The 26,329-nt window shown below is 40.6% G+C and overlaps 1 protein-coding gene across 1 annotated transcript in view; it reads left to right on the top strand.

Moving 5' to 3' along the window:
- The window catches only part of XDH (xanthine dehydrogenase), a 53,723-nt gene that overhangs the window by 21,219 nt on the left and 6,175 nt on the right, over positions 1 to 26,329 (top strand). Inside the window, exons 14-34 of the mRNA XM_029965025.1 lie at positions 671 to 780; positions 4,552 to 4,736; positions 5,493 to 5,667; positions 6,124 to 6,213; positions 6,888 to 7,057; positions 9,509 to 9,632; positions 10,033 to 10,152; positions 11,735 to 11,831; positions 13,696 to 13,820; positions 14,515 to 14,648; positions 16,104 to 16,191; positions 16,827 to 16,913; positions 18,429 to 18,620; positions 19,106 to 19,251; positions 19,833 to 19,914; positions 20,491 to 20,586; positions 21,297 to 21,425; positions 22,443 to 22,517; positions 23,316 to 23,368; positions 24,389 to 24,503; positions 25,152 to 25,217. Coding sequence (XP_029820885.1) covers positions 671 to 780; positions 4,552 to 4,736; positions 5,493 to 5,667; positions 6,124 to 6,213; positions 6,888 to 7,057; positions 9,509 to 9,632; positions 10,033 to 10,152; positions 11,735 to 11,831; positions 13,696 to 13,820; positions 14,515 to 14,648; positions 16,104 to 16,191; positions 16,827 to 16,913; positions 18,429 to 18,620; positions 19,106 to 19,251; positions 19,833 to 19,914; positions 20,491 to 20,586; positions 21,297 to 21,425; positions 22,443 to 22,517; positions 23,316 to 23,368; positions 24,389 to 24,503; positions 25,152 to 25,217 — 2,459 coding nt within the window. The remainder of the gene's footprint in view (positions 1 to 670; positions 781 to 4,551; positions 4,737 to 5,492; positions 5,668 to 6,123; positions 6,214 to 6,887; positions 7,058 to 9,508; positions 9,633 to 10,032; positions 10,153 to 11,734; positions 11,832 to 13,695; positions 13,821 to 14,514; positions 14,649 to 16,103; positions 16,192 to 16,826; positions 16,914 to 18,428; positions 18,621 to 19,105; positions 19,252 to 19,832; positions 19,915 to 20,490; positions 20,587 to 21,296; positions 21,426 to 22,442; positions 22,518 to 23,315; positions 23,369 to 24,388; positions 24,504 to 25,151; positions 25,218 to 26,329) is intronic.

Below are 26,329 nucleotides of genomic sequence, written 5' to 3'. Positions count from 1 at the left end.
GAGGCTGAAGTCCTAAAGCTAGGCCTAAGTTTGGCTTCTTAAAGAATTTTGAACTTCCGTGCCAGATTTTATCTCTGATGCTGTGTATGTACTTACAGGTACATCCTTGTGAAGAGCTGGTTGAAGATGTCTATTAAGCATGAAATAGTTTCTGTCACTGTCGTACTTTGATCCTTATGGTTTATTCATATAAAGACTGAGGCTTATTTTGTTTTGTTTTTCTATGAAGAAAGCCAAACATCTCAGTTTTTATTTGCTCTTAGGAATAATTTTTTTGAAATAGGATCCTTGAAGTAAGTGGACTGTCTGGTCAGTGAACTGACATTCTCTTGTGCTGGTTTGTGTGGAGGCTGTGGAAAGGAGAAAGAGAGGATTTCATTGGGGTATTGGAAACTGGTTCACCTGGAGGCTCAGCTTTAATTAGATAAAGAAGGAAGGAGGTGTCTTTGATCACTGCCTGTGCATAGAAAACTTAATACGTAGGCAGAAGCTGTCATAGATTCCATAAATACCAAAGTTAATCTGAGAAAACCTTTCCTGATTTGGTGAAAGAGGGTGGAAAAATGAAAACATATTGATATCAAGCGTGATTTGTGTAGGTTGAAGGCTCTTTTGCATTTATTATTGCCATTCTTCATTCATCCACCATTGATATTTCTTTGCTCTACAGAGGGCAAAAGGACTATCACGATGGATGAAAAGTTTTTCACTGGGTACAGAAAGACAGTAGTTAAGCCTGAAGAAATACTTCTCTCTGTTGAAATACCCTACAGCAAGAAGGTAAGCTTGTAGGAAAAAACTTTACTGTCCACAGAGCTAAAATGCTGTTAATTGAGAGTTATTTTCCATGTTAGGCACTTTTTCCCTGACCAACCTCCAAATGCTTATGCAGTCCCAAGTGGACCAACAGACAAGTAAATAATTTGTAGAAAAACTAGCAACACACTATTTTTGACAAGCAAGGGAAGCTGGTCTCTATGATAAAGTATGGTAAGCTCAAGAAGTTTTCTGGTGTGAGAAATATAAATTTCACTTTATTGTCTGAAGGTTTTTGAGTGCATTCAGTAATGAGAAAATGTGACAAAGTGATGTTCCCAGAGGTATAAGTTCTGTTTGAAGAACAGTACAGCAAAGATTTTAGCAGTTCCTGACATAAAGTGAGGTTAAGGTTCCCAAGGCTCCTGCTTAATTTCTGTGAACCGAAATGGGAAAACAAATTGTAAAAAGTGTGTATGGATAAAAGGGAAATTCAGTTTCTGCATCCTTGCCTTGCAAGATGGAAACCACAAGGACTGGTTTTCAGGGCATTTTGGTAATGCAGACTTGCAACTTCAAATGAGCCTGAAAAACTTTCTTGAGATAGAAAAATGAATACTTTTCTGCTGTAGCAGCATGAACCTTGACTGATTTAGAGTGTCTGAGAGGTAAAACTCTCTTTTTTTCCTGTAGGGCTTAGAACACCAGACTATAATTTTATGCTTGTGAAGGTATTTACCTTTTTAGGGCTCAAGGCCCCAGGTTATAAGATGCAAGGATTCATGGTGTAGTGACACATATTCTTTATAAATGAAAAACACTGATTTATTTGAAATGCTATCATATTATGAGATAGAACCAATAAATCCTTTGTCTATCCTCTCAGATTTTGCTATGTAACTATTAAGGGAACACAAATGTGGTTTTTTATGGTATTTTTCCATTTATTTTTTAAGTGTTCCTTCTTTGGTCTCGTGATAATTGCAGGAAACATCACTTCTTGCCAAAATGAGGAACACACTTGAGGCAGTCAATGGAAAACTACATGTTCATCCATCCATATGACAGTCATAGAGCAGTTTCACAAAACACACAAATTTTTACACGCACAGTGGCTTCATCCCTAGGTCATATGCAGCTCATTGATCTGAAAAACTAAAACAACTTTTGAACTCTACCTCATGGTTTCTTGGCTGATCTTTGCCCACAGTCAGGGAGACTAAAGTTCTTCAGGGCATGTCTGAAGCTGCTGGCATATGGCAGGTAAAGTTTTCTGCAACTGTGATTTCCTCACAAGTGGGAGTAGGGCTGTGTCAGCACACAGCTAGACAATTTTTTTTACTTTATGTTTGTTTAAAATTAATGTTACGTCTTCCATTGATGTAACATGTCACAACAAGGATAAGACTGGCTAAACCCCAGAAACAATTTAGCTAAAGAAGTTTAGAAGTTTACACAATTCAGTGTTACTGCAGGGGATTTGAGCTTAGGGTAGGCTTAATCACAGAGAGGCTATTAAGGGAGAGGAGGCAACACCTTTTTCCCCTGCTAATTTGTGTGTCAGATATTTAAGATATTCAGAGAATAAAGATTTTTGAATCTATACTTGTAAGGCAATTACAGCTGAGCAAAGACAGTACTAGGAAAGAAAATAGCTCCCAGGATTAAAGATAAAAATATAAACAGATTCCAGAAAAGAAAACTGCTTAGCTTTTTGTATACGAGACATTCCTAAAACAGGACATGTCCTTTATATAACAGCCCTCTTTCTCTTTTGGACTATAAAAACATTCCTTTCAAATAATGTTCACAAATATTATGCACCACTTGCATCATTACTCACCTAGTGACCATCAGTTTATCATGTACTTTTACTTTCTCTGTACATGTTTTATACATCTTTCTCTACTGCAGTTATCACTGTCATTTAATTTTTATGATAGCAGTATTCTGTACCACCTAGACATTTACTGCTTTTCAAATAGAAGAAGCCTGGAAATGCAATGCTTATATATTTCTGTCTTTGGAAATGAATCGTAACCTACTGTTTGCTCAGTACTGCCATCATAGGCTCATGGTATCACAATTTTTGCCCTGCTGAAGAGACAGAAGGTGGTCATGAAATCTTATTTCCTCCTTTAATTTAGTATCCTCTAGCCTTCATTCATTATTGATCTTTATATTCCATGGTGATGGGCTGAAGAAATTGTGTATGTTGCCTATGAATCTTTTAGGGCCTGTGGATTTCTTAATGTTTTCCTTTCTGGTATTGCATCTTGTCCAGAAAGGGAAAGGGGATGCTGGTCTAGGTCCTTAATATGCAGTCCTTAAGAGTAAGGGTTATTTTGCTTTCCTGTGAGAATAACCAACACCTAGAAACTTTTACTGTGATAGTTTAGGTGCTCTGTTGTTCCACCAAGAGGTAGGGCATACATGAGAGGCTGGTTTGATGATTACCTTACCTACACTCCTAGTGAGGAAAAATAGCAAGTGCCTTTTCTCCCACTCTGGAGTCTGTACCAAGAAAATTACAGTGCTTTGTGAGGAGCGAAGGCAAATATTGTTCTCTTATTGCAATCATGTTATTGGAAATCTCTTAAGTATGTAGTAAGAGAAGAGGCTCCTTTTTTCCTCTTTGAAAGCTAATTGTTTTCACAAGTAGAGTGGCAGAATGTCCTTGCTGGGAGGATGCTGCTGATGCTCCTCTGCTATTATTTGCAGGCTGCCAAGTAATTACTTGAATTCAGTAAATGAAACACACCCTCCAGTTATCTCTCCAGTAACAAGTCCTCAATGCACAAAAGGGACTATTTGTGAAACTGTTCTCATTGTCAACAGTAGAGAAATTGTTCTTTACAATAATGAAAGAATTGCCGTCCACTTCTGATTAGAAGTAATTAATGGAACAGACTGCTGTGCTGTGCAGAATCACTTGGCTAAGCTATTAGAGATGAAACTTGTCAGAAAACTCTCCAGAAGGGCTGTGCAAAAACATCAGATCTGATTCCTCTCTTAGTCTGCAGGATGCCTGAGCAGCAATTCATTGTAATCTGCAGCACAGGCAAGGGGATTGACCATACCATGACTCCAGGGTGACACTGCTAGTCAATGTATACTGGTGGAGTGTTAATCTCTTATCTACTGGCACTTTTCATAGGAGAGCTTCTGGGTTTTGTGATTTGGAGTTGCTGGTGCGTTTACAAGAATTTCCTCACTCTGCTGAGACCAGCAGAGGATTCAGGATAGTAACTGGGAATTGTATTTGCAGTAACAGATTGAAATTGTCTTATATTAATTAGTCTGGTCTATCCTAGAACTGAGAGACATTTGTTGTTATGGATTTCAGTTCTTGCAGAATTTGATGACTTCTGAAAGGAGGGTGTTTAGGATATGAATTTTACTGATTAGACTTGCAGCTTAGCAGCCTGGGAGAAAGAAAAAATTGCTGAGAAACTGTAATCTTGTTTATGTACAAGCAGTCTGTCCTGGTTCTTCCTCTAAAGATATGGAAAAAATTGTGATGGGTATGAGCAGATTTCCATCAAAGTTCACTTTCCCCACAGTCCTAGGCTGGCTAATAACCATGGATCTAATACTGGAATCAATCATTGTATCACGTGAAAATATACAGTGCTGCCTGAACAAACATGTCCTGCTTGGCCCTGCATGATGAATGAACCAGACACAGTCTCCTGGAACAGCTCATCCATGTAGAGATAGATTAATAGCTTGCCAATATTTATACTCCAAAGCATGCCAAGGTAGAGAATAAATAAATATTTTCTTGTCTTCTAGGGTGAATACTTCTCAGCTTTCAAGCAGGCTTCCCGTCGTGAAGATGACATTGCTATTGTGACCTGTGGGATGAGAGTCCTGTTCCAAGATGGCACTAGCCGGGTGGAGGAGATAAAACTAAGCTATGGAGGAATGGCTCCTACAACTGTCCTGGCACTAAAAACTTGCAAGGAGCTCACTGGCAGGTAGGATTTTTTCTGTGATAGAAAAGCTGTGTAATGGAACGGTTCTGATTTTTTCCAGGAACAGTTCAAATGCCCTAAATCATCTCTAATAGTACACAGAAGGAGAAAAGGGAAGAAGTGTAGCTACACTTCTGCAGCAGTGTGTGTTTTGTCTGATGCCTTGCTTCCTCCAGTACTCTTTACTCTCAGAGGTTCATGTAATTCTCTTGTTCAGAGAGCCATTGTCTTGCCAAATTCTCTCATCTGTTGAAGTGGACAGAAGCTGGATGTAGGCACGACCTAGAAAACTGGGTTTATCTCAAACTGGACTGAGAAGTCCATGCTGTTATCATTTAATAGCTTTACTACATCTTTGGAAAAGGTGACATAAGCCCAAGATGAAAACAAAGCACACAAATATACTATAAGCAGATAGAACACATGGCTGTTGCTTGAAAGCTTGTGGGAATGGCATGAAGCTGTGTCAGGGTAGGCTTAGGTTAGATATTAGGAGAGAGGTTCTTCACCCAGAGGGTGGTTGGGTACTGGCACGCCAGGGAAATGGTCACAGCACCAAGCCTGACAGAGTTCAAGAAGCATTTGGATGATACTCTCAGGCACACGGTGTGATCCTTGGTGTGTCCTCTGTAAGCTGGACTTCAGTGATCCTTGTGAGCCCCCTCCAACTCAGGAGATTCTCTAAGTCAGAAGAGTTAGTCTGCCCTGGTGATGTTTGGGGCTGAGCAAGGGCTCTGTGTCACCTTTGTTCCTTTGCAGAGACTGGAATGAGAAGCTGCTGCAGGATGCCTGCCGCTTACTGGCGGGTGAGATGGATTTGTCTCCCTCTGCCCCTGGGGGGATGGTGGATTTCCGACGCACACTCACCCTCAGCTTCTTCTTCAAGTTCTACCTGACGGTCCTTCAGAAACTGAGCAAGAACCTCAATGGCACTGTAAGTGCTGCTAGGGAAGGCAGATTTAGGGGAGGGGGACCAGTTTGTGCTGTCTTGGTGGGGAAGGCCTGGGGAAGGGTCAGATTCAAGCAGAGTTGTACCCGAAAACAAAATCCATGTTGCAATAGCTGCCAGAGCTACTCTACTCCTCACCTCCATGTAAGTACAGTGTATCTTCCCACTTATTTCCTCGTGGCATCCTCACCTTGTTGTGGAACGATGCTGCTCTGTAGGCTCACAGGATGATTCCTGGACTTTGCCTGTTGGTTGCATTACAACCAGTCTTGTGGTTCTATGGCTATTCTTTGCACAGAGCCTGAGCCTTGTTTGCCTTTCACTCAGTAGAATATGAATTATCTTAACTGGAAGATGGAGAAGGGAAAAAATCCTGGGCTACTAGGGAATGTGAGAAAGGAATTGGCAGGAAGATGATTTTCTTTAATATGTCTCTAGCAGAAAAATCTGTGTGAGCCCATCCCTTCAAACTACATCAGTGCTACAGAGCTGTTTCACAGAGATCCCATTGCAAATGCCCAGCTCTTCCAAGTAAGTAGCAACTTTTCCAAGTAAGTAGCTGTGTTAACATGATGTAGACTCAGGTTTTTCTGTAGCTCAGACTGTGCTTCTTATCTTTTTGTCTCCCTGAGTATGGTCATTACATAAACTTAAATAAAGCCGTGCTTGAAATTTGTGTCTGGGCCTTAGTCCCTTCCTCACTGTAGGATGCAATGTTCTTTCCTATTATTACCCAAGACAATTGCTGATGTGTACAGCTTCATAAACATCACTTTTCCTCCTGCAGCCAGCTCCATGTCCAAACTGAAATTCCCTTTCTGCTTTTCCCAGTTACAGTCTGCCTCTCTTTGAATCTCTCAGGCTTCAGATTCAGCACGTATCTTCTTTTTTATTTCTCTGTTAGTGACCTGCTCTCTTCAGCTTTGAGAGTAGGATCCAGCTTCAGAACTTGAACTCTCTAAACAAGCTGTCCAATCAAATCCTTCTCTTCCACAGAAATTTCAAAATCCAAATCCCTTTCGCTTCATTCTCCGCAGCTCCCTTCTGCAGCACATCTTGTGGCACCTTGTTTACCTTCCTTTCCCACAGGACCGAGCACCCATCCCATTCCCCATCTCACTAGAATGTTTCACAGCACCTTTTGCTCTCCCATCAATGCTTCCACCTCCTGCAATCTGAGACAGTAGCCTTGTGTTTTACTGCAGGAAGTGCCCAGGGGACAGGCAGTTGAAGATATGGTGGGACGGCCCTTGATGCACGTTTCGGCAGCCAAACAAGCCAGTGGAGAAGCTGTTTACTGCGATGACATCCCTCACTACGAGAAGGAGCTGTATCTAACACTGGTGACCAGCACCAAAGCCCACGCTAAGATCCTGTAAGTGTTGCTCCGGAGTTTCAGATGTTGGAAGTATTCGGTGCCTGGTGGCTTAGAAAACACTGATCTGTCAAGCTGTGGGTGGGGGGAAGGCTTTTTCTTAGGTGAGAACTCCATTGCACGTTGCTACGTGGGGCGAGCTGTATGTGTTACAGCTGCCTTGCAAGTCTGCTTCAGTGGGAAAATAAGGGAATTAACAACGAACTTTGGGCTTCGCTGAAGCACAAACCCCTCCACTGTAGACACCTTTTTGCATTTCTCATCTCATATTCAAGCATGCAGAATTATAAAGGAGCAGGGTAGAAGAGCACCACAGTGTCTGATGTCATTTTAATCACTAAGAGGAGTATGCAGCTTGAAAATTCTCTTTCCTATCAGCCTAAAAAGCTGTAACATGCAGTTCTACCAGCACTGCAGCTGTGTGCACTCTCTTCTGGTTTTTGCCTTACACAGCCTGCACTGGCTGTGATCAAGCCTTCTGCACAACAGTTGTACGTGAGTTGGATTCTATAAATGTAGAGCTGTTAGTGCTTGGCTGTAGCAAGGTGGACAAGTCAGTATTTGGAAGTGCAGGTATATCTGAAAACATATCCACCCAGGGCAAGACTGATACATAATTTATAACAATAGTGACTAACCAACTCCAAAAAGCCAATCCTGGCAGGTAATGCCATCTAAATTCTCATATGACTTTTAATTGTGGGACTGACCGCCTCCCACAAACCCCAATTTCGTTTACATGGTGGTGGCTCTGCAGGCTCTTGTTTGCCCTCGACTGCTTTGATGTAGGACACTCCGTGTTACATTGCCTCATGTCATCCTCAATAGCCTTGCGATGTGCTGTTCATTCCTTAGGCAATACTTCCTGCCTATTTAGGCTTCCTGCCCAGAGGTTTCCCACAGTGGTCTAACATGGGATGGGCAGCATGGTGGTCATGGATGCAGAGATGTAGTAGTTGACTCCCAGGTTATGAAAGAAATTGCTCTGTCATCATAGTTAAATTTTAGGTGTTGCAATGTGGTCATTGTTGAGTGCTGCAAGCACTCAAGTATTGTTACTACTACCAGTGCAGATGGGGTGATAGAGAAAGCATCAGATCCATGCCTGTGACCACAGTATGCAGTGTTTTCTAGGGGTTGTAGTATACATTCTCTTGCATTTGCATTGTGCACACATATTTCAAGCCTTTATTTTTCTGTAGAGGAAGTAGTAGAACATTTAGAGGACAGAATTATCTCAACCTATGATTTTGGCAGTCAAAATATTGACTCTGAAAACTTCCACTTCACCAAGTCAGATTTGGATCACCAATGTAAATCAAACATCATCTGCCTCTGTATTTGCAACTAAGGGGAAGTGTCAGGGGATTGTTTCTGAGGCATTACAGCAGAAGCACGGGAAAGTGAACTTGCCAAAGAAAAATAGCATTGTCTTCAGTTCCTGCTCTCTAAGGGTTCGTGTGGGAAAGTTCATTCGCACACTTAATGTCTTTTTAAAAAAAGGCTGTATCTCACTGGGATGCATAAACAGCTACTTTCAAGCACAGTTTGTATTGGAGTTTCAGAAATATCAACAAGCTGCTGAAAGAATTGCAGCAATTTACAGAAGGCAATAAATCATTCAGTTAGCAAAGATAAAGCCATAGCTTTTCTATTTGCAACTGTTCCCTTGTAAAGGAAGACAATTATATAGCCAACGTACAAAAAATTGCGAAAGGAGCATGAAAGACTTTTGTAATACATATTTTACTAAGCTCCCCTATAACAATTAAATTATGTTGCTCTTTTATAGTCACTGAGTTTTAAATCTGTATATGATTCAAGCAGACAAGAATTTTGGTTAGATACCTCTTTTGCTGATTGCCAAAGAAAGCCTTTCATGAAGCTTTTTGTCTTTTGGAACATCATTTCTTTGGCATCCTTTTAAAAACCCTGCAGCTTCCTTGTGATTAATACTCAACAATTTCTCCCTGACTCACAGACACATTTTCCTCTAGTGGCGAATCCATTGGTAGATGATACGTGTTTGCACTAAAATTTCATGTTTATGAATAGACAGAGAGGAATCTTGCATTCACAGAATCATGGCAGCTACAAAGACAGTGGAGGCAAAGTATCACTAATATCCATTTTTCTTTGGCAAAGGGTGTCAGGGGAACTTCAGTACACCTGGCCATTGGATCAAGTTCAGATATGTTTTAGCTAAAAGCTGTATGGTATGATACAGTCCAAAGAAGCAGACTGGTGATCAGACTCACAGTCAGGATTCACAATATCATATACATTCAAAATTTTTTTAATCTAGTATGTTAGCCTTTCTGCCTTGGTCTCACATGACATTCATGTAGCATAACCAAACTTCAGGGAATCAGCCTGAATATGTATGGGAATCTCGTAAGTGCTGACACAAAGAAAAAAGAGAATTAACACTACCTCTCCTCCTTTCTTTAGTTCTGTAGATGCATCTGAAGCTCAGAGTGTTCCTGGGTTTGTGTGCTTTGTCTCTGCCAAGGATGTTCCTGGCAGTAACATCACTGGCATCGCTAACGACGAGACTGTCTTTGCTGAAGATGTGGTACGTGGTTAAAAATAGCCTTTTCAATCCTGTTGCTCAGGAGATAAGATTTCTCATATTGTCCAGTGAAGTCCTGTACCTTATACAGAGATAAATTCTAACTGCACTGGGGTCAATAGAAATCTTGGTGCCAAATTCAATAAAGCCTGAGTCCCTTTGCCCTGTGCCCCTCTCCTTTGTGTTATCTGCATGATTCTTCTTTAAGCTGCAGCCAACTGGAGCAGGCTCCCTCATTCAGTTGCTCTCCAAATTTGTTTATGATTGTTTTCCCTGGACTTGTTTTAACTAGACTGTTCTGAAAGAACAGATAAAAATCTACACAAAAGGAATAGATAAATGAGCCTCTCAGTTCCTGCATATATCCACACCAAATGATGGTGTGTCCTCATCTTGCCTGTAGGTCACTTGTGTTGGTCATATCATCGGTGCAGTCCTTGCAGACACACAGGAACATTCCAGAAGAGCAGCAAAAGCTGTGAAGATCAAGTATGAAGAACTTAAACCTATTGTCACAATTCAGGTAAGATGGCTCAGTTCTGCATCTGCAGTTGGCTTGGGACCCCCTGATGTCTAGTTCTGTTCTCACGCTTGCGACTATTTAACCACATGTTTTGTTTGTCTTTGTGGGTGCAACACGATATGGACAGAAAGAATAATTTGTGTATTTAAATATAAAGAAGACACATCTTTGACATCCTACTGATTTAGAGTACATTAAGTCATTTTGTGTTATTTAAAGCTGAAACAAATAAACCAAACTTGGGTGGGTAGGTAGATTGTGATCAGCACAAATTTGTTTGAATTAACAAGGTTACTGTAGTGTACATTCTTACCCACAGATGCTTGCTTTTAATATTCTCCAGCCCTGCTGGCTTCATTGATATCCATTCATTCTTCACTCCTTCATTTATAGCAGTCAATAATAGGGTGTGAAAATGTCTTTTCCAGTCCTGTCACTGCACTGTTTCTGTGAGATTTCTGCAGACCACTTGTCTAGTTTCTAAGCTAATGAAATTAATTTTCAGGAGTTCATTCCCCACTGTGAACATTTCCACTGACTTTATGGACACAGCCCTTAAATGGCTTTTCTCAAAACTGAAGAAATTCATGTCAACAATTTGTGATAATTTCATGTGTTTTTTTTTTCAACTAGAAGATTTGTTGACAAGATTTCCTTATGAGACAGTAAAGACAAATTATAATATCTATACAGCATTCATATCTAGAATTGAGAAAAAAAGGTATGAAGCCATTCTTACTGGGGACCAATTAGAACCACGGGATTCTAACTAATTTTTTTTAATAGTCAGTATTTCGTAACATGTGTTTTGTAATGCGAATTGTATTCATGCAAATACAGAGTCTGTGCATTGTCTTGGACAGACTTTGGTACTACCATCTGAGGACAGAGATTTTGGGTTGTTTGTATGATTTCTGGATTCACAAACAATGTATGAGAACTTTTCCTTTTCTGAGGCTTCCAGTTGTTTATTCAACCAGGGAAGATAAGAGTGGAGCCAAAAATGTGCTGATTTTTTTTTGGTTTTGTTATTCAATCATTCTCTGGGGTTTTTTTGTTGTGGAAAGCTTCAGTTTTGTCAAAAGAAAAATGCCTTTGTAAAACATGTCCAAGAAAGATTATCGTATATTATCTCAGAAGTGAACTATTTCTGCAGAAATTCTCTTCTTATCTGAGAGACTCAGTTTTCTCTTTCTGTCATTTTCTTTTTTTTTTTTCTTTCTTTTTTTCTTTTTTTCCTTATTTTCCTTTCCCCCAGCTTTTGGGTCACATAAGTTGTAAATACAACATAAGTTGTAAATTACAGCTCCTATGGCTACAGACCTTGAGGTCCTGTGTCCGTAATGTAAAATGGGTCACGAGGAGCAATCTAAGATTGTCCAATTATGGTATTCATTGTGAAACTGCCATGTTGCCAAAAGTTATTTTGTACTGCTTTTAGTCAAGTCTCTTTTGACTATTACCATAGTTAGTATCTGATAAGTGCTTGTGCTTTTTATGTTGGATATTTCTTCTTCAGTCAGAGGAAGTCTGATTTCACTCCTCTTACACTAGAATGTCATTGTGTCATTCTGTTTCCTAGGAAGCTATTGAGAAACAATCCTTTTTTAAGTCTATAAAGAGGATTAATAAGGGAGATGTGAAGAAAGGATTTGAAGAATCTGATCACATTTTGGAAGGTGAGAATAAGTATTAATACTTCTTTTAAAATAGGATAGTTTGTGTGAAAAGAAGTCATCACCCTCCTTTTTATACATATAACACTGAAAGTAAGGCTTGCAGGACTAAATTAATTTTGTATAAAGTTTCAATCTTACATACAAATAGCTCATGCAAGATTTAATCCAGTTTCAAATAGACTTGGATGCTCTGAGCTGTGCCCCTGTAAACACTCTCTTCCAGTGTAAGGACACATTTTTCTTAAGCAAATATTCTACAATGTGATTTTTTTTTTTCTGAAATGTTTCCATACAGGAGCTTTCTCCTGTCCAGACATAGTCTTGTCTAAATCTTACAGACAGCCAATTAATCTGGTATACAACTGTATCTTAGGAAAATGGGACTTGCCTGTGGCTGTGGGTATCATGAAGAACATGGCACTGCTCTGTAGCACTTTCTCACCACTGATTGTTGGTCTGTCTTTGAGGACAGGGTTTTTTTAGTGTGCTGCTTGGTTTTGCTTAGTTGGAGTCTGCCAAGGACGTTGTAGAGACATGGGTAAACATAGAAATTATCAGGAGATAAAGATTTAAAATCTCTGTCAGTTAAGAGGGGAGAGTGACAGAGCTGTGAACTGAAGTAGTCAGTGGGAGCCATGTCATTGCTTGTGTGTTTGTATCACCAACGAGGACGAGTCTCAAACATCAGACTTTTGGAAAGCTGTGTTCTTACTGATGGTGTTGTTCTTGAGGGTGTTGTATACCTTTTAGAGCTCTGAAAGGGAAGTTAAATCAGTTAAAGACACAAAGCCTGGTGTGAAGGGATTATTCTCTAAGATCACAGAGAAATATGCCCCCCTTACCCTCCATTGGGAAAGTGGGAAATTATTTAAGTGAAACACCCCATTTTCAGGTCTGTCTTTTGCTGTTTTTTGCTGTTCATTACTACGACTCCCCTCCTGCAGTCAGCCAAGCTTCAAAGGTGCTGGCACTTCCAAGGTGTTATAAGCTGTTGTTAGCAGTTTCTTGTAGTGTACTTTTCTATACAAAATAAAAACGCTGTGCCAGAAAAGCCAGAAATTGTTCTGAGCTAAAAGAATAGTTTATTTGAAAGGCTATAATACTGTGTGAATGCCAGAGCCCTCAAGAAGACAAGAGAAAGGCCCCTGCTACATACTAGAGTAGGTGTTGTCTCAACAAATGTGCATTTCTCACCTAATAAAGGCAGCTATTTTGTTTCTTCTGAATTTTGAACAAAAAGAAAAGAGAAACAGGATTGTGAGAACTGCTGTGAATATTAATTTTCATGTCAGTTGAATATACCAGAGCCATGGCTGAGAAAGAAGGTCGATTCTGACATTTAATGGTGTGTAGCATAACTGGATATTGCACCCTCAGCACTGCCAGGTAGTATGTCCTGGGAAAGAACCCCATGCAGTGATATTGATTCCTGGTGAGATCATTTTAAGGCATTTTGGGTTTCTATTTTGGTTCCTCTGTTTCAAAGTCTGTAACCTTGTATTTGATCTGCTCAGCTAGATTGTGCTTGATTTATTTTTATCCTTAATTTCAGTGATGTTATCAGGGCAGTCTTGAAATGCCACCCACTTGTGTTTTAGAATGAAGATTTCTAGAAAGTTGATGTGTTTGTGGTTGATTTTTTTTCATTTCTTTGTGGGTTGTTTTGTTTTGTTTTCCATTTTGTTTTTAAATGTCAAACCAGAATTGCCAATTTTAGAGCTACTGGTATCCAGTTGTGGGCAGTGGAACAGATTGTCATTTAGCACATGTAAAAAACGCAGTAGATAGCAGACAGCACATGATGGGAGACACCCTGTAACACCAGGGATGCCCTATCTCTGGGGCATTTCTTTCAATTTTCTAGGAGAGATGTACCTTGGTGGCCAGGAGCATTTCTATCTGGAAACTCACTGTACTCTGGCTGTGCCAAAGGGAGAAGATGGTGAGATGGAACTCTTTGTGTCAACTCAAAATCCAATGAAGACACAGGTACTGTCTCCTTAACCTGCTACCTAAAAGGCACTTGTTTCTCAGTTTCAGACTAGATAAATGGTTGGCTTTTAGTAACTCCTATCTTGTTCAATAAAAAAACCACCACGTAGGCTCAGAGTTGGGTATGGGATCTAAAGTCCATATGCATCCTACTGGTGTCCTGAGTCTGCTTCCAGGTGACAGAGATGTTTCTGTTGGCAACACATCTTTTGCAAGGGGGATTGCAAGCTTAACCCTTTCTGCAGAGAGAGCCAACTGGTCAGTAGGCATGATGGTTGAATGACATGTGAGAAAGAGAGGTGGTGTAAACACTGACTCTATACACCAACTCTCCCCTTCTGTGGGACAGGGCACCAGTGCTGTGGCGTGTCCAAAGGTCTCATAATAGAGTGAAAGAAAGGACAGAGCGGTACAGATGTCAAACTCAGTGCTAAATGAGATCTATGTCTTGATTGCCTCATATCATGCCAGTCTCTTCCTGCCTGCTGCAGCACTGTGCCTTCCCCCCTCAGAGACGAAATGCTGGTCTTATTGCTTCCAATTGCATCAAATCCAATTAGCGGACCATAGGACCTGGAATGAGACAGAATATTTGCACTGTTGAAATGGTTTCAGAAAGGCAAAGTGTTGGTATCTAGTTCTTAACACCAGCTCAGCTCCCTACACGTTCTGCTGTTATGTTTTTCTTTAGGAATTCACTGCTAATGCATTGGGAGTCCCTTCGAATCGTGTTGTGGTTCGAGTGAAAAGAATGGGAGGAGGATTTGGAGGAAAAGAGACTAGGAGTACTATCTTGACAACTGTAGTGGCTGTTGCAGCCTTCAAGTAAGTTTGGGTGTGGGGGACAGGACTTTTTTCTTTCAGACTGTCCCAGCCTGCCTCTTTCTGGAGCACCATTTACACTGAAGCACCTTCAAGACTCTTCATGTCTTGTACAGCTTATAGCAAGTTTGATATTTCCCAAAGGTGGTGTCTAATGGGTTCTTAGTTGGTAGGCGGGATTGAACCTACTCAGGGGTAATAAACTCAAGTGGGAATGTCAGCTTTTAATAGGAAAGGGGAAACCCCCCCTTACTCTGCTATTCCTTTGGTGATCTCTGAAAACACTTGTATCTCAAATTATCTGCTTCTCCCTTTCACTTCATCCCAAACAAATTTCAAAATCCAGCAATAGCCATGCTTATTGCTTCATATAATAGTGGAATGAGACTCTCTTCCTTGTTCAAAACTCTACTACACCACCCTTTCACCACTGTTTCTCTGCTCTTCTGCAAACTCCCTCTTTGGATTTTTCTCTAGGAAAAGTGGCAGGCCTTGGAACCCACACTTTTCAAACCCCTAAAAGCTCAGGGAATGAACATAGACTGTAACAATTTGTGAAGAATAGATTAGAAATATGCTTCTGGTTTCTGGAGTTTTGGTCTTAGCTCATCTTTAACTGTGCAAGTTTCTGTGGTTGTGAGTGAATAGGACCTCTAAGATGACATTTGTGCTGTGTGTAGTGCTGCCCTTCCCAGTACTGCCCTTGGAGGTGACCATGAACCTTGCTGGCAATGCTAGAGGGATCTTGCAACACAGCAGCAATTTTGACAAAATACCTTTGGAAGAGAACAGCCAAAATGAAGTTCTTTACTTCTGTTCTGAGCAAACCACCTGCTTTCTCTAATTAATCAGTAATACATTTGCATTCTTTTATTTCCTTTATCTCTACCAGCCAAACCACTGTTTGATATCCTGGAGGTTGCAAAATAACATCTATGACATTCCCTAGGTGTTTTTACAACCTGAAGAGAGGCACTGGAAAGGCAAAATTGTTAGACAATAAAGAGCAACTCCCACTCTCCTTATTGTTTTCCTCCTTGGATAACAAATAAGCAAACATAAAATAAGGTCACATTGAAGGCTAGTTAGTACTTTACTTCACATTATTATATAATTCCTATGGCATCCTCTTTTTCAAAGCCAAAAGAGTGTCTTGAGAAATAGTCTGGAAAACAATGATTGCTCAGTTATTAACATCTGCCTCTGTAAGAAATTATCCTTCTTTTTAATACAAGAATCTTTGCAAGAGTTTTCATGAGCAGACTCCAACTTCTGAGATCTTAATTTTAGGGGGTTTTATACTCAATCTTGCCATTTTCTTAAGAGGAAGATATACAAACCAAGCAGTTTACTCTTAACTCTCCGTTGCCATGCTGGAAAGACAAAGAGGAGAGTCTTGTTCTGTAGGAACTGTACTGTGCACTTCAGGCTTTGCCTAATAAATGTCTCCTTTAACAGAACTGGCCGTGCAGTGAGGTGCATGCTGGATCGAGATGAGGACATGCTGATAAGTGGTGGGAGACATCCCTTCCTGGGGAGGTACAAGGTGTGCAAACATATGAAAAGAATGCATGTTGTCTCAGTGTTGTCCCCTGAAACATCAGAGACTAGTAAGATATTGTGAAAAATGTAGCTGCTGTGGTTCTTTCACTGCTGATCTTCCCTGCTGCAAGTGGATCAGGTCAGGTGCGTTACAGCAATTTTCCTGTCAAAGTCCTGCAGAAGTTATTTTGACCTGGATAGTTCCCTTCTTGTGACTTTGGCATAAATAATTCTCTCTTCCTTGCAAACAAGACTTTGCCCCTGTTGACAAAGTCGCATTGCTCATAGATACTCCCCCATTCCTTTACAGTATCATGTAGTGATTTGCTCTATTAACTTCCTTTCCTCTTCAATGCCCATCCAACTGCTGCTGCTTTTCAAAGCAAAAACCTGTTAAGGCAGCTGTGACTGTGACAAGAGGCCAACACTTAATTTAGAAGAGTTCTCTGGAACAAGTTTAAGATACGTGCATGGACCCTTTGCTGGGGAACTTCCTCAGTTGCTGCCTGTGCTTGTCCTGTGCTCCATCAGGGAGGACAGTCAGCCTCTTGGCTGTATGAGGTCCATTCAGTTTTTGGAGGGAAGTAGGAAATGGAACGTTTTGTAGAAAACTGATTACTAAGGAGACTCTCTTGACAGGTTGGTTTCATGAAGAATGGGAAAGTCAAGAGTCTGGAGGTGTCATACTACTGCAATGGGGGCAACTCTGTAGACCTCTCTCACGGTGTAAGTAAAACTTTCTGATGGTTAACTAGGCAGAAGGCATTTCTTTGTGCGACCTTTTGCTCTGACTTCAGAGAGTTGTTGTCTACAGCACTGCTTGCACATGCTATGACTGAAAACAGACTTTGAAGGGGGTTTGGAGCTTCTACAATGGCTCTCTGAGCCAACTGACCTGCCTTGGCATGTGCCACATAATTCTTATTGATGCTGAATAACTTGGATTGAGCAAAAGAGTCAAGAATGTTTGGTTTGCATTACAGAGGGCTGTGATGGAAAACTTGTTGCATAATGCAAGATGACTGACAGTTCCCCAGCTCTGGGGAAAGATAATTCCTTGGAATAAGAAACATCCCAGTCAATGGGTTAATCAGGGCACAGTGCCTAAATCAACAAGCTTGTTAACAACTGGCTAAACCTAACATTGGGTTTGCAAGAACTATGGACAAAAATGGGCCTGAGTTCTGAGTTCGTCTCCACGAATTTTTGTGCTGAAGAGCAAAAAATTCTCCTTTTCTGCCGTGTTGTGCATGATCAAGTCAATAGAAGACAGATTTATGCTGCCTCTCTCAGGCCCTCCTCCATTTGTACTGAACTGGAGCTTCTTGGAAAAGTAGTGAATTAGTTAAGAAAGAGCACACATTTTTTGAGCCTAGTGGCAGTCATGTTTTTTCTAGTTCACTTTCTCTAGCCCACTGAGCCTTTGGAAATTTCTGCAGAAATGAATCCATTTCAGTAGGACAGAACTGCAACAGCTCTCTACCAGAGCCACATTCGATGTGGCTGTTGCTGTGCAGAGCAGAACGACAGTCTGTGTAAGCTGAGGGCTTGGTTGAGAGTACATCTATGTGAATTGCCTGTTTGACTGTGTCTGAATCAGGGAACTGGAAAGTGCTCCATGTTGAAATAAGGTTAAAATGTGTATAAACTCCTCTCTGTGCTGCTGCTGGAAGGGAAATCTGGGAACACAAGCCAGAAAGAAGCTCTACCCTTTCCCAATGTGGACAAATAGTGGACAAAGCTCTCAAAATCTTGCTGTTCAGATGTAGCTATTGAAAATCTTTATTTCAAATGGCTGCCCTTACTGCCATAGCCCAGCTGATGAGTCAGTTGATATCAGCAAGACTTCTTTTCCAACAACAGATTACTCAGTATAATTAAAAGAAAATTCTGTTTCTTCCAGATGGGTAATGGCATTTAGTAGCAGTTTGACTCACCATGAGCCCAGGGCCAAAAATGACTTTGAAGTTCAATCTGTCCCAGAGTCATAGGTGTCAACAGAGAGCTGTGCATATTGTCCTGTCCTTCAGGAGGATACCACTTGACACTCCATTGCACATGGGAGGCAGTACTTGCTGCACTTCAATGCTCTTCCAGCTGTGTAGACAGCAGAACTACAGGGTGCAAGAGAAAGTGCTGGTTGTTATAAATCAGCTTCAGAGCTTTCCAGTCTAGTTTTGGCAGCTAGTGAGAAGTCTGATTCGTGTAAAATGTGTCACCTCCATTCCTGTTCTTCACCAGGTTATGGACAGAGCCCTGTTACATTTGGATAACTCCTACAACATCCCCAATGTCAGCAGCATGGGGACTATTTGCAAGACCAACCTGCCTTCCAACACAGCCTTCCGTGGCTTTGGAGGGCCCCAAGGAATGATAATTGCTGAGTGTTGGATGAGCGACCTTGCTCGGAAGTGTAACCTGCCACCTGAGGAGGTACAGATCCATTCACGTTTCAGGGTGGTGCTGCTTTTGAACAAGCTCTGAGAACTGGACGCAGCCACATAATATTTTAAAGCATAAGAACTTTTGCTTCATTTTTGCTAAGCTCCTAGCAGGATTTCAAACTATTTTATATGGCAGACACATTATAGAACTGATTATCTCCTGCTTAGTTAAATTCCATGGTAACCTCAATTGTGTAACATCTGCTTTAAGGATAGATATTAAAAAAAAAGTCCAAAGGCAGTAGGTACCCTAATCTTACTAATAATGTGCTTAAATCCCGATCTCTCCGAAATTTCCCAGCCTTAGTGTCTTAGTTTCCGTTTTCTCATAAACAGATATATGCCTGTTAATTTTGTTCTGTAGAATAATCAGAGAAGTAAAACTAGGAACCAACATGCCTTTGATCTCCTCCCTTAAAAAGACTTTGTCTGAAGCATTAAACTTGATATGTCCTTTATATGTTCTTTGGGAAGGTGCGGAAGCTCAACCTCTATAATGAAGGAGACCTAACTCATTTTAACCAGAAACTGGAGGGATTTACTCTACGAAGATGCTGGGATGAATGTTTGTCAAGCTCTAGCTATCATGCCAGGAAGAAACTAATCAAAGAATTCAACAAGTAAGTGTTCTGGAGCTGTCTTGTTGCTGCGTGCACCTGTTGCCTACTCATTTCTGAAGTTCTCTTAGCAATTTGAGTGATGTGAAGTCAGATCTTATATTTGCTGAGTGACTTCTTAAAGTTTCTCTCATGCTTGCTCACTGTTGGAGGAAACATTTATCAGTGAACTGGTGGCATAAATAAGGCAGGAATCAGACCTGCCATGACATGATTTTGTAAGCGAAATGTAGCAAAGGAGAGGGGCTCCGTTAAGTCCAGCTAGGATTTTCACATGTCTGTCAAGGCAGTTTGTTTAGGCTTGACCTGACCTATAGTCTTTTTTAGTTGGCTTGTATATACAACTGAATAGTTAATAGCCCAGACAACTGCTTCTATAATGCATGGGGGAAGTATCTTCAGTTTGAATTTCTTCTTGTTGTGTCCCATAAAGAAAGCCATTCCTTAATACAAATTCCCTGTTGACTCAGTCCATATTGCATTCAGGTACATTCTACTTTGATGACGAAGCTGTTGGAGGGAAGTACAGTATTGAGTTGTGATAAAAACCTCACGAGTATACGAACAATGTTCTTTCCTTTCAGGCAGAATCGCTGGAAGAAGAGAGGGATGTGCATCATTCCTACCAAATTTGGCATCAGTTTCACTGTCCCATTTCTGAACCAGGTCTGTAAGTGTCATTCACCTTCTCACTAGAGAAGATGGATTTATGCTATCTCTCTCAGGCCCTCCTCCATTTGTACTGAACTGGAGCTTCTTGGAAAAGTAGTGAATTAGTTAAGAAAGAGCACACATTTTTTGAGCCAAAATGTGCAACACAACAGTTCCCAGTTTATACTGTCCAAAAGACACTCCAACGTAGCTATGTTTGCATGGTACCCTGTTAATTTCCCTGCCTTCCCTCTTCCTCAGTAGTTGAAACACCTCTCCTATGTTTGCCCTGATTTGATGGATTGTCAGTGGTGTTAGCAAGTTTAGGAGAAGGATGCATCTGTGTTTCACAGGGGCAGGTTTGGGTTACTCCATCTGCTTTCTGAGCTGAAAATACTGACTGAGGTTTGTTATGTCTGTCATTGGAACTTCTGGAGAGTTTGTGAGACTAAACCAAACTCACCTCAAGCGTAGACTAGTGGCTTCATTTACACCAAAGAACAACCTTAGTCCAGTTCCAAACTAATTCTCTCTGTAGTCTGGTAAGTACTTCACTAGTTAATTTATGATGATTAATATTTCCTTTTATAGGCTGGAGCTCTGGTCCATGTGTATACAGATGGCTCTGTGTTACTTACACATGGGGGGACTGAGATGGGTCAAGGACTTCACACCAAAATGATTCAGGTAATGATGAGTTTGGACTTAACCAAATGAGACATCTTTCCGGGAAAATTACACTCTCACTACACCCTATTGCCTCAGGCATCTTGACACTTCCTCTGTGTGCATGTATAGGGTAACAAATCATGACTAATTCCTCTTCATTGTTTCAGCAGCAGTGCTAGATTTCCACACTATTATTGCAATTGAGTATGAGAATTAGATTCTTCACCATCTTAACTCTTATTATGTAGATAATGCAGGTTATACTTACAGTCTAGATTCTCTGGCATTTTCCTTTCACCCCATAAAAGTACAGTTTACATATATTTTATACAAAAACTAGTCGTATTGCACACATATTTATCTGCATATACTAGTTAAAAAGGTCTGAGGGAGCAACACTGCTTTGGCAGGAAAATGAGAAGAAAATCTAATGGACTCTTGATCCTCTGATTCTTATAATTGTTGAGAAAAGAACTTAGTTTCACAGAAGTGAATGTTTGCCACTCTGGCAAAAGTGTGTGTGCTCACACACATTCAGTCTGTGCAATGCAAACTTAACAATGTTAATAATGCCTAGCACTCAGTCATTGAACCAACTGAGTCTTCAGGAAAAATGAAATTTATGATGGGAAAGAGGTTGCAGTGTGGGTCCTGGCAGTGTAAGCAATCAATGGTAATGCTCATGTATGAGAAGCGCTGCTTACCATGTGTTTACCTTTGTTCTGCAGGTTGCCAGCAGGTCCCTGGGAATCCCCACCTCCAAAATTTACATCAGTGAGACCAGCACAAACACTGTCCCAAACACCTCCCCGACAGCTGCGTCCGTCAGTGCGGACATCAATGGAATGGCTGTCCATGTATGGAAGCTGAGTTATTTAAAGTAGCCAGGTTACAAACTAGAGCTCCAAAGTACAAAAAGTTGTTGTGTATTTATCTGTTACTTAAGGAAAATGACCGTCCAAGGGCAATTCTGGCCTAAGGATGCCCCATAACTTCTTTACCTGCTATAACTACACATGATATTAGATTATGAATGACTATATTGTTTTTTAAGTTGTTCAAAACTGTCCTTCAGTCCTTTGGTAGTTCTAAAAATAGAGTGTTTGGGATTACTCAAAATGAATGGAATAGTCAGCTTCTTAGTAATTCATGCAGTCTTACCAATAACTACCTATATTTATATATAGGTAGGTAGTTATATATATATATTAACCAATCTATAACAAATATATTTTGCTGCATGTATTAATAGCAGCTGGTTTGTGACCTGTGCTCCAAAACCAAAGACCTTCAGGTATTGATGTGCTCATAGCAAACATTCTGCTGTAGCAATGGTGTGGTCATGACTGTCTGCCATGGTGGAGTTACCAATGCATGTATTTGCATGATATGTGACTTTTCCATTATAAAGAGGAATTTAGTACTGGCCATTCTCATTTTAAAAGAAAAGGGGAAATGTAACCTGCAAAGTAAAATCATCGGGCTGTTTTTATTCTCTGCACAGCTTGTCTGAGTAGGTTAAATTTTGGCAGGAATTTTTTTGGTGTTACAGGATTCTCTTGTAAGATATGCTAAGATGTCCTACTGTGACTTGGTACAGAGAAAGTTATGATATTTTGTGTCATGGACCAGGAAGTTCTGGGCTGGATTTGGTATTCTTTTCTGCCATCAGCACAGCCGATCTCCTTTAAAATCCTTTTCAGTCAGCATCTATTCCTGTAGAGCAAGACATCTGTTAGTTAACTTTGTTCCTTTTTATGATATGCTGAAGTGGTAAGGGCAATATTGATTTAAATAGAAGGTTCTTTGAAACTCCTAATACTATAAGTTGGCTTTTCAAATGTTAATATACTTCTCTCTCTCTTTGTTTCTAGAATGCGTGTCAGACTATCTTAAAAAGACTGGAGCCAATCAAACAGTCTAATCCCAAAGGATCCTGGGAAGACTGGGTAAGCTGTTGTTAGAGATTGTTTTAATTGGCAAGCCATGTGTGCAGGTGTTTCCTTCAGGCCTTCTGCATCTTGCTAGCATAGACCTGAACAAAGACAACTAACCAGAAACCTGGCAGGGGTTTCCAAGTAACCGAACCTTGCAAGAGGTCATCCCCATCAGCTATGACTTTAACACTGGGAGTTCTCCAAATTCTGGGACCTGCTTCTGATGGACTTCATCAAATAAAAGTTTTGAGTGGTTATATATGTATATCTTTCTAGTCAGGCTATAGTCTTGTACAGAAGGAAACCTCATTTCTAATGAAGATGACTGTTGAGCTGCCATTCACCCCCTGCAGTGCTCCTTGGCTGCAATATCTCTGTACCCTCAATGAGAAGAGATTGGTGAGCTGTAAGGCTCTCGGGCCGTTTTCAGATCCAAGCTCTGCTCTTCATCAGAGGAGTTTTGACTCTGGGATTTGGAAGTCAGGATAGAATTTCCTTTAGTCTCACTGAAGTCAAGGTGACTTGTCAATTTAACCTTTTGTCTCTGAGGCTAGAGGTCTAACCTGTAGCTGAGAGCCGAACAAACAAAAGCAAGTCTTAAACTTTATAAGTTCTGCCCTTGGTAGCTGCTGATGGGGCTGTTTGAGGAAGCAGCTGCAATCGTGATGTTTTCCTTGGCAGTGCTGGTGTTGAGTAGCGTGACAGTTACCTGTCACTGGACACCTTCTACTTGAGGCCCCCTGGAAATGTTTTTGGGCAGCTATTTTGCAGGGATTGGTTGTACAATTATTGTTTTGTTCACTTTGCCAGATTGTAGCTGCCTACCAGAGCTGTATTAGCTTGTCGGCCACAGGGTTTTACAGGTGAGTGAAAATTCACACTGCAGAGGCACAGCTCTTACCTGATTGCATGGATTGCATCCAGGGAAATTCTGGGAGGATTTACAGCCCCTATCCCCCTGTTGCTGCTCTAACTTAGGGTTGCATTCCCTCTCCTACCTAGAAATGTTAAGCTGACGTTGACACTCTCCTGGCTGGGGAGAAATCAGAGCTTTGCCTGGGGCTCTGCTCTGTGTCTGCCTTGTGACTTAGTGTGGCACTAGAACTGTCATACAGGATAAGAAGGGGGAAGGGTTGTCCTTGAGGACAGTTGGCTGGAGTGGTATCCTGATTTTTGTGGAATGAGCAAATACCAGTGTTTCCAATTTCATTCTCCCACTTCAAACTCTTGTTGGTTCCTGTGTAGTTCTGAAATGAGGGACTTCTCCTAGTCAGCTTTACTGCTGGAGGAAAACAGAGATCCATCACCTTTAAGGCAGAGGGGCTGACAAAAATAACTAAACATAGTTTTGAGAAGAACATATTTAGGACTAAAATACACTATGAGCTCATTCCTGTTGCATCTCTGAAATGTATTTTTTCTCTTAATCAAGTGACTTGTCAGTATTTTAATAAACCAGTTTTCAGATAAAGTATAAGTTTGCCATGAACTGTGCTTAAAATAATTACTTGCTCTAATCCAGTCTCTGGTTCAGCTTGTTTATGCTCTGAAACTTAATGGCCTCCAAGAAATGTTCAACAGTACACTAAAAGCAAAGGGTTTGCTACAGCATTGGTGAGAATCGGTTTATAGTAGTCATCAAAAGCCCCAAGATTCATGGGAAAATAAAGATGGCTAAAATAGTTTGATAGTTTTGATCAGGTTTTGGAATACAAAGCAGCTTTAGCAGGTTTCTATTTATAGTTGTTTACACTTTTCATTTCTGCATGGGCTCAATGGAAGGAGTGAAACAGAAGTGAATAAGGAACTTTGATAAGTTGCAATGTGGTTGTATTTGTTTTGTTCATGGAATGAAATGCAGTTTTGTTTCTCTTTGTATCAAGAATTCCCGACATTGGCTACGACTTTGAAAAGAATGAAGGGAAACCATTCTCCTACTTCAGTTATGGAGTTGCTTGCTCTGAGGTTGAAATAGATTGTCTGACAGGTGACCACAAGGTGAGGGGGTCAGCAGTGAAATAGCTCTGTTTTGGTGAAGGAAACCATCACGTGCAGCTAGAGCAAATACTGGGTGTGAGCCTGTTCCTGGCTCTGCCATTGGTCTGCCGTGACCTTCAGTAAATTTCTTAACTCCTCTGTTCCACAGTGCAACAATCTGTAAAGTGTAATAAAACAATAATTATCTACCCTGTGGGGATTTTACAAGGCTTAATGAATGATTGCAAAAGTTATTGGATTTGCTTAAGTAAGAGATAACAGCACTGTGTTAGTACAAATGAACAGAAACATAGTGGAATGAGTTAATCATTAAAAATAGCACTGAAGACTTTTAGAAAGAAAGAAAAAAAAATCGTCAAAATCTGACCTAGTTGGTTATGCTCAGGTACAGACCAGTGATACTTGTAGCTTGGAACTAATATAAATTGGGTCCATTGGATCTCTGGGGAAAAGTGCAGTGAATCCCTTTGATTTACTTTTGGGCTGAACTCAGATTAAAAGTCAGTATGAAGAGTTCTGCTGAGATAGATTTATGAACACTCTCCGAGTGTGGGATAGTGTTTGGATACATTACTCCTCCTCACACAAGACCATGGTGTACCAGTTTCAATGAACTGTGCTGATTTATCCTTTATTTCTGTTCTTTAGAACATTCGCACAGACATTGTTATGGATGTTGGTACCAGTCTGAACCCAGCCATAGATATAGGACAGGTAAGTGAAATAGTGTTGCTGTTTCCATCACATTAAAGCAATCACACAACTCTCAGGCTTCTCTATTTATTATCCCTCTCCATGTTGTGCCTTTGCAAACACAGCCTTTTAAAGTTGGTACAGAATTATGCAGGGAAATATTCTGTTAGAGGTTTGGGGGTTTTTTTTGCCTTGAATATTAATGCTACAGGATATTGTCCAGTTGCCACCACACTGATGTTTTTCAGCATCTACCTTGCCTTAGAAATGAATCATAATACTAATATTGTTGAATAACCTCATCCCAGCTTATTCAACCATAGTTGAATCAGTTTTTACAGTGTGGCATGTGAGACTAAATCCTATACCTGATTTTTATATTCCTATCTGTCAATATCAAGTCCCATTTAATTCAGTGAAAATTCTTCTGTGAATAAAGATTTAGGATGGTAGATTCTGTCCTCTGGCTACTGCTGTGTAGAGTTCTCAACAGGAAGTTGAGCCAGTCACTTAGTTTGCAAAGTCCTTGGTGAGGGATAAGCTTACTTCAATATTCTATAGAGTAATAATCACAGTATCTCTCAGCAAATAAAGATAATAAACACAGCATTGTTTGATAGACCAAGAAATGAATCATTAGACGCTTGCACAGGCTTATCTAGCCATCTTAGCTCCCTTGTTAACTCTAGGTGTTGATATGGTGTGACTTCAGGGAAACTGCTGCAGGATTTGGGGTTTACGGGAAAGCATGACTTGCAGAGCTCTGCTATAACTAAAATGAAACTTCTTTGAAAGCAACGTTTTTTCTGAAAAAGATTTTTTTTGGAAGTGGCCAAGAGGAAATGAGGCTTTCTGTCTTTGCAGCCTGTCAGTTTGCATCTGGGAACAAAAAGATAGGTTAAGTGGAGCCTGTCAAAGAGATCTCAAGCTCCTGTGTCCTTCCATGAATTACTGCAGAGGGTCTATGGGCACAGGAGAGGAAGGATGTTGCATGAGTGTAGGAATGCAATATGTTGAGATGGGTTAATGAATGCTTGTGCCAAATCCTGAGACTGGTCTGACTGTCAGATATCTCAGTGGGCACAGAGAGCAGAGCTACTTCATGCAGGGTTGTTCAAGCATGTCCTCCTCTC

This window comes from Manacus vitellinus, unplaced genomic scaffold, assembly GCF_001715985.3.
Source record: "Manacus vitellinus isolate BGI_N305 unplaced genomic scaffold, ASM171598v3 scaffold_8_pilon, whole genome shotgun sequence".
Taxonomy (NCBI): Eukaryota; Metazoa; Chordata; class Aves; order Passeriformes; family Pipridae; genus Manacus; species Manacus vitellinus.
Note: the sequence above shows the minus strand (reverse complement) of the source record. Positions and strands in the feature narration are given on the sequence as shown.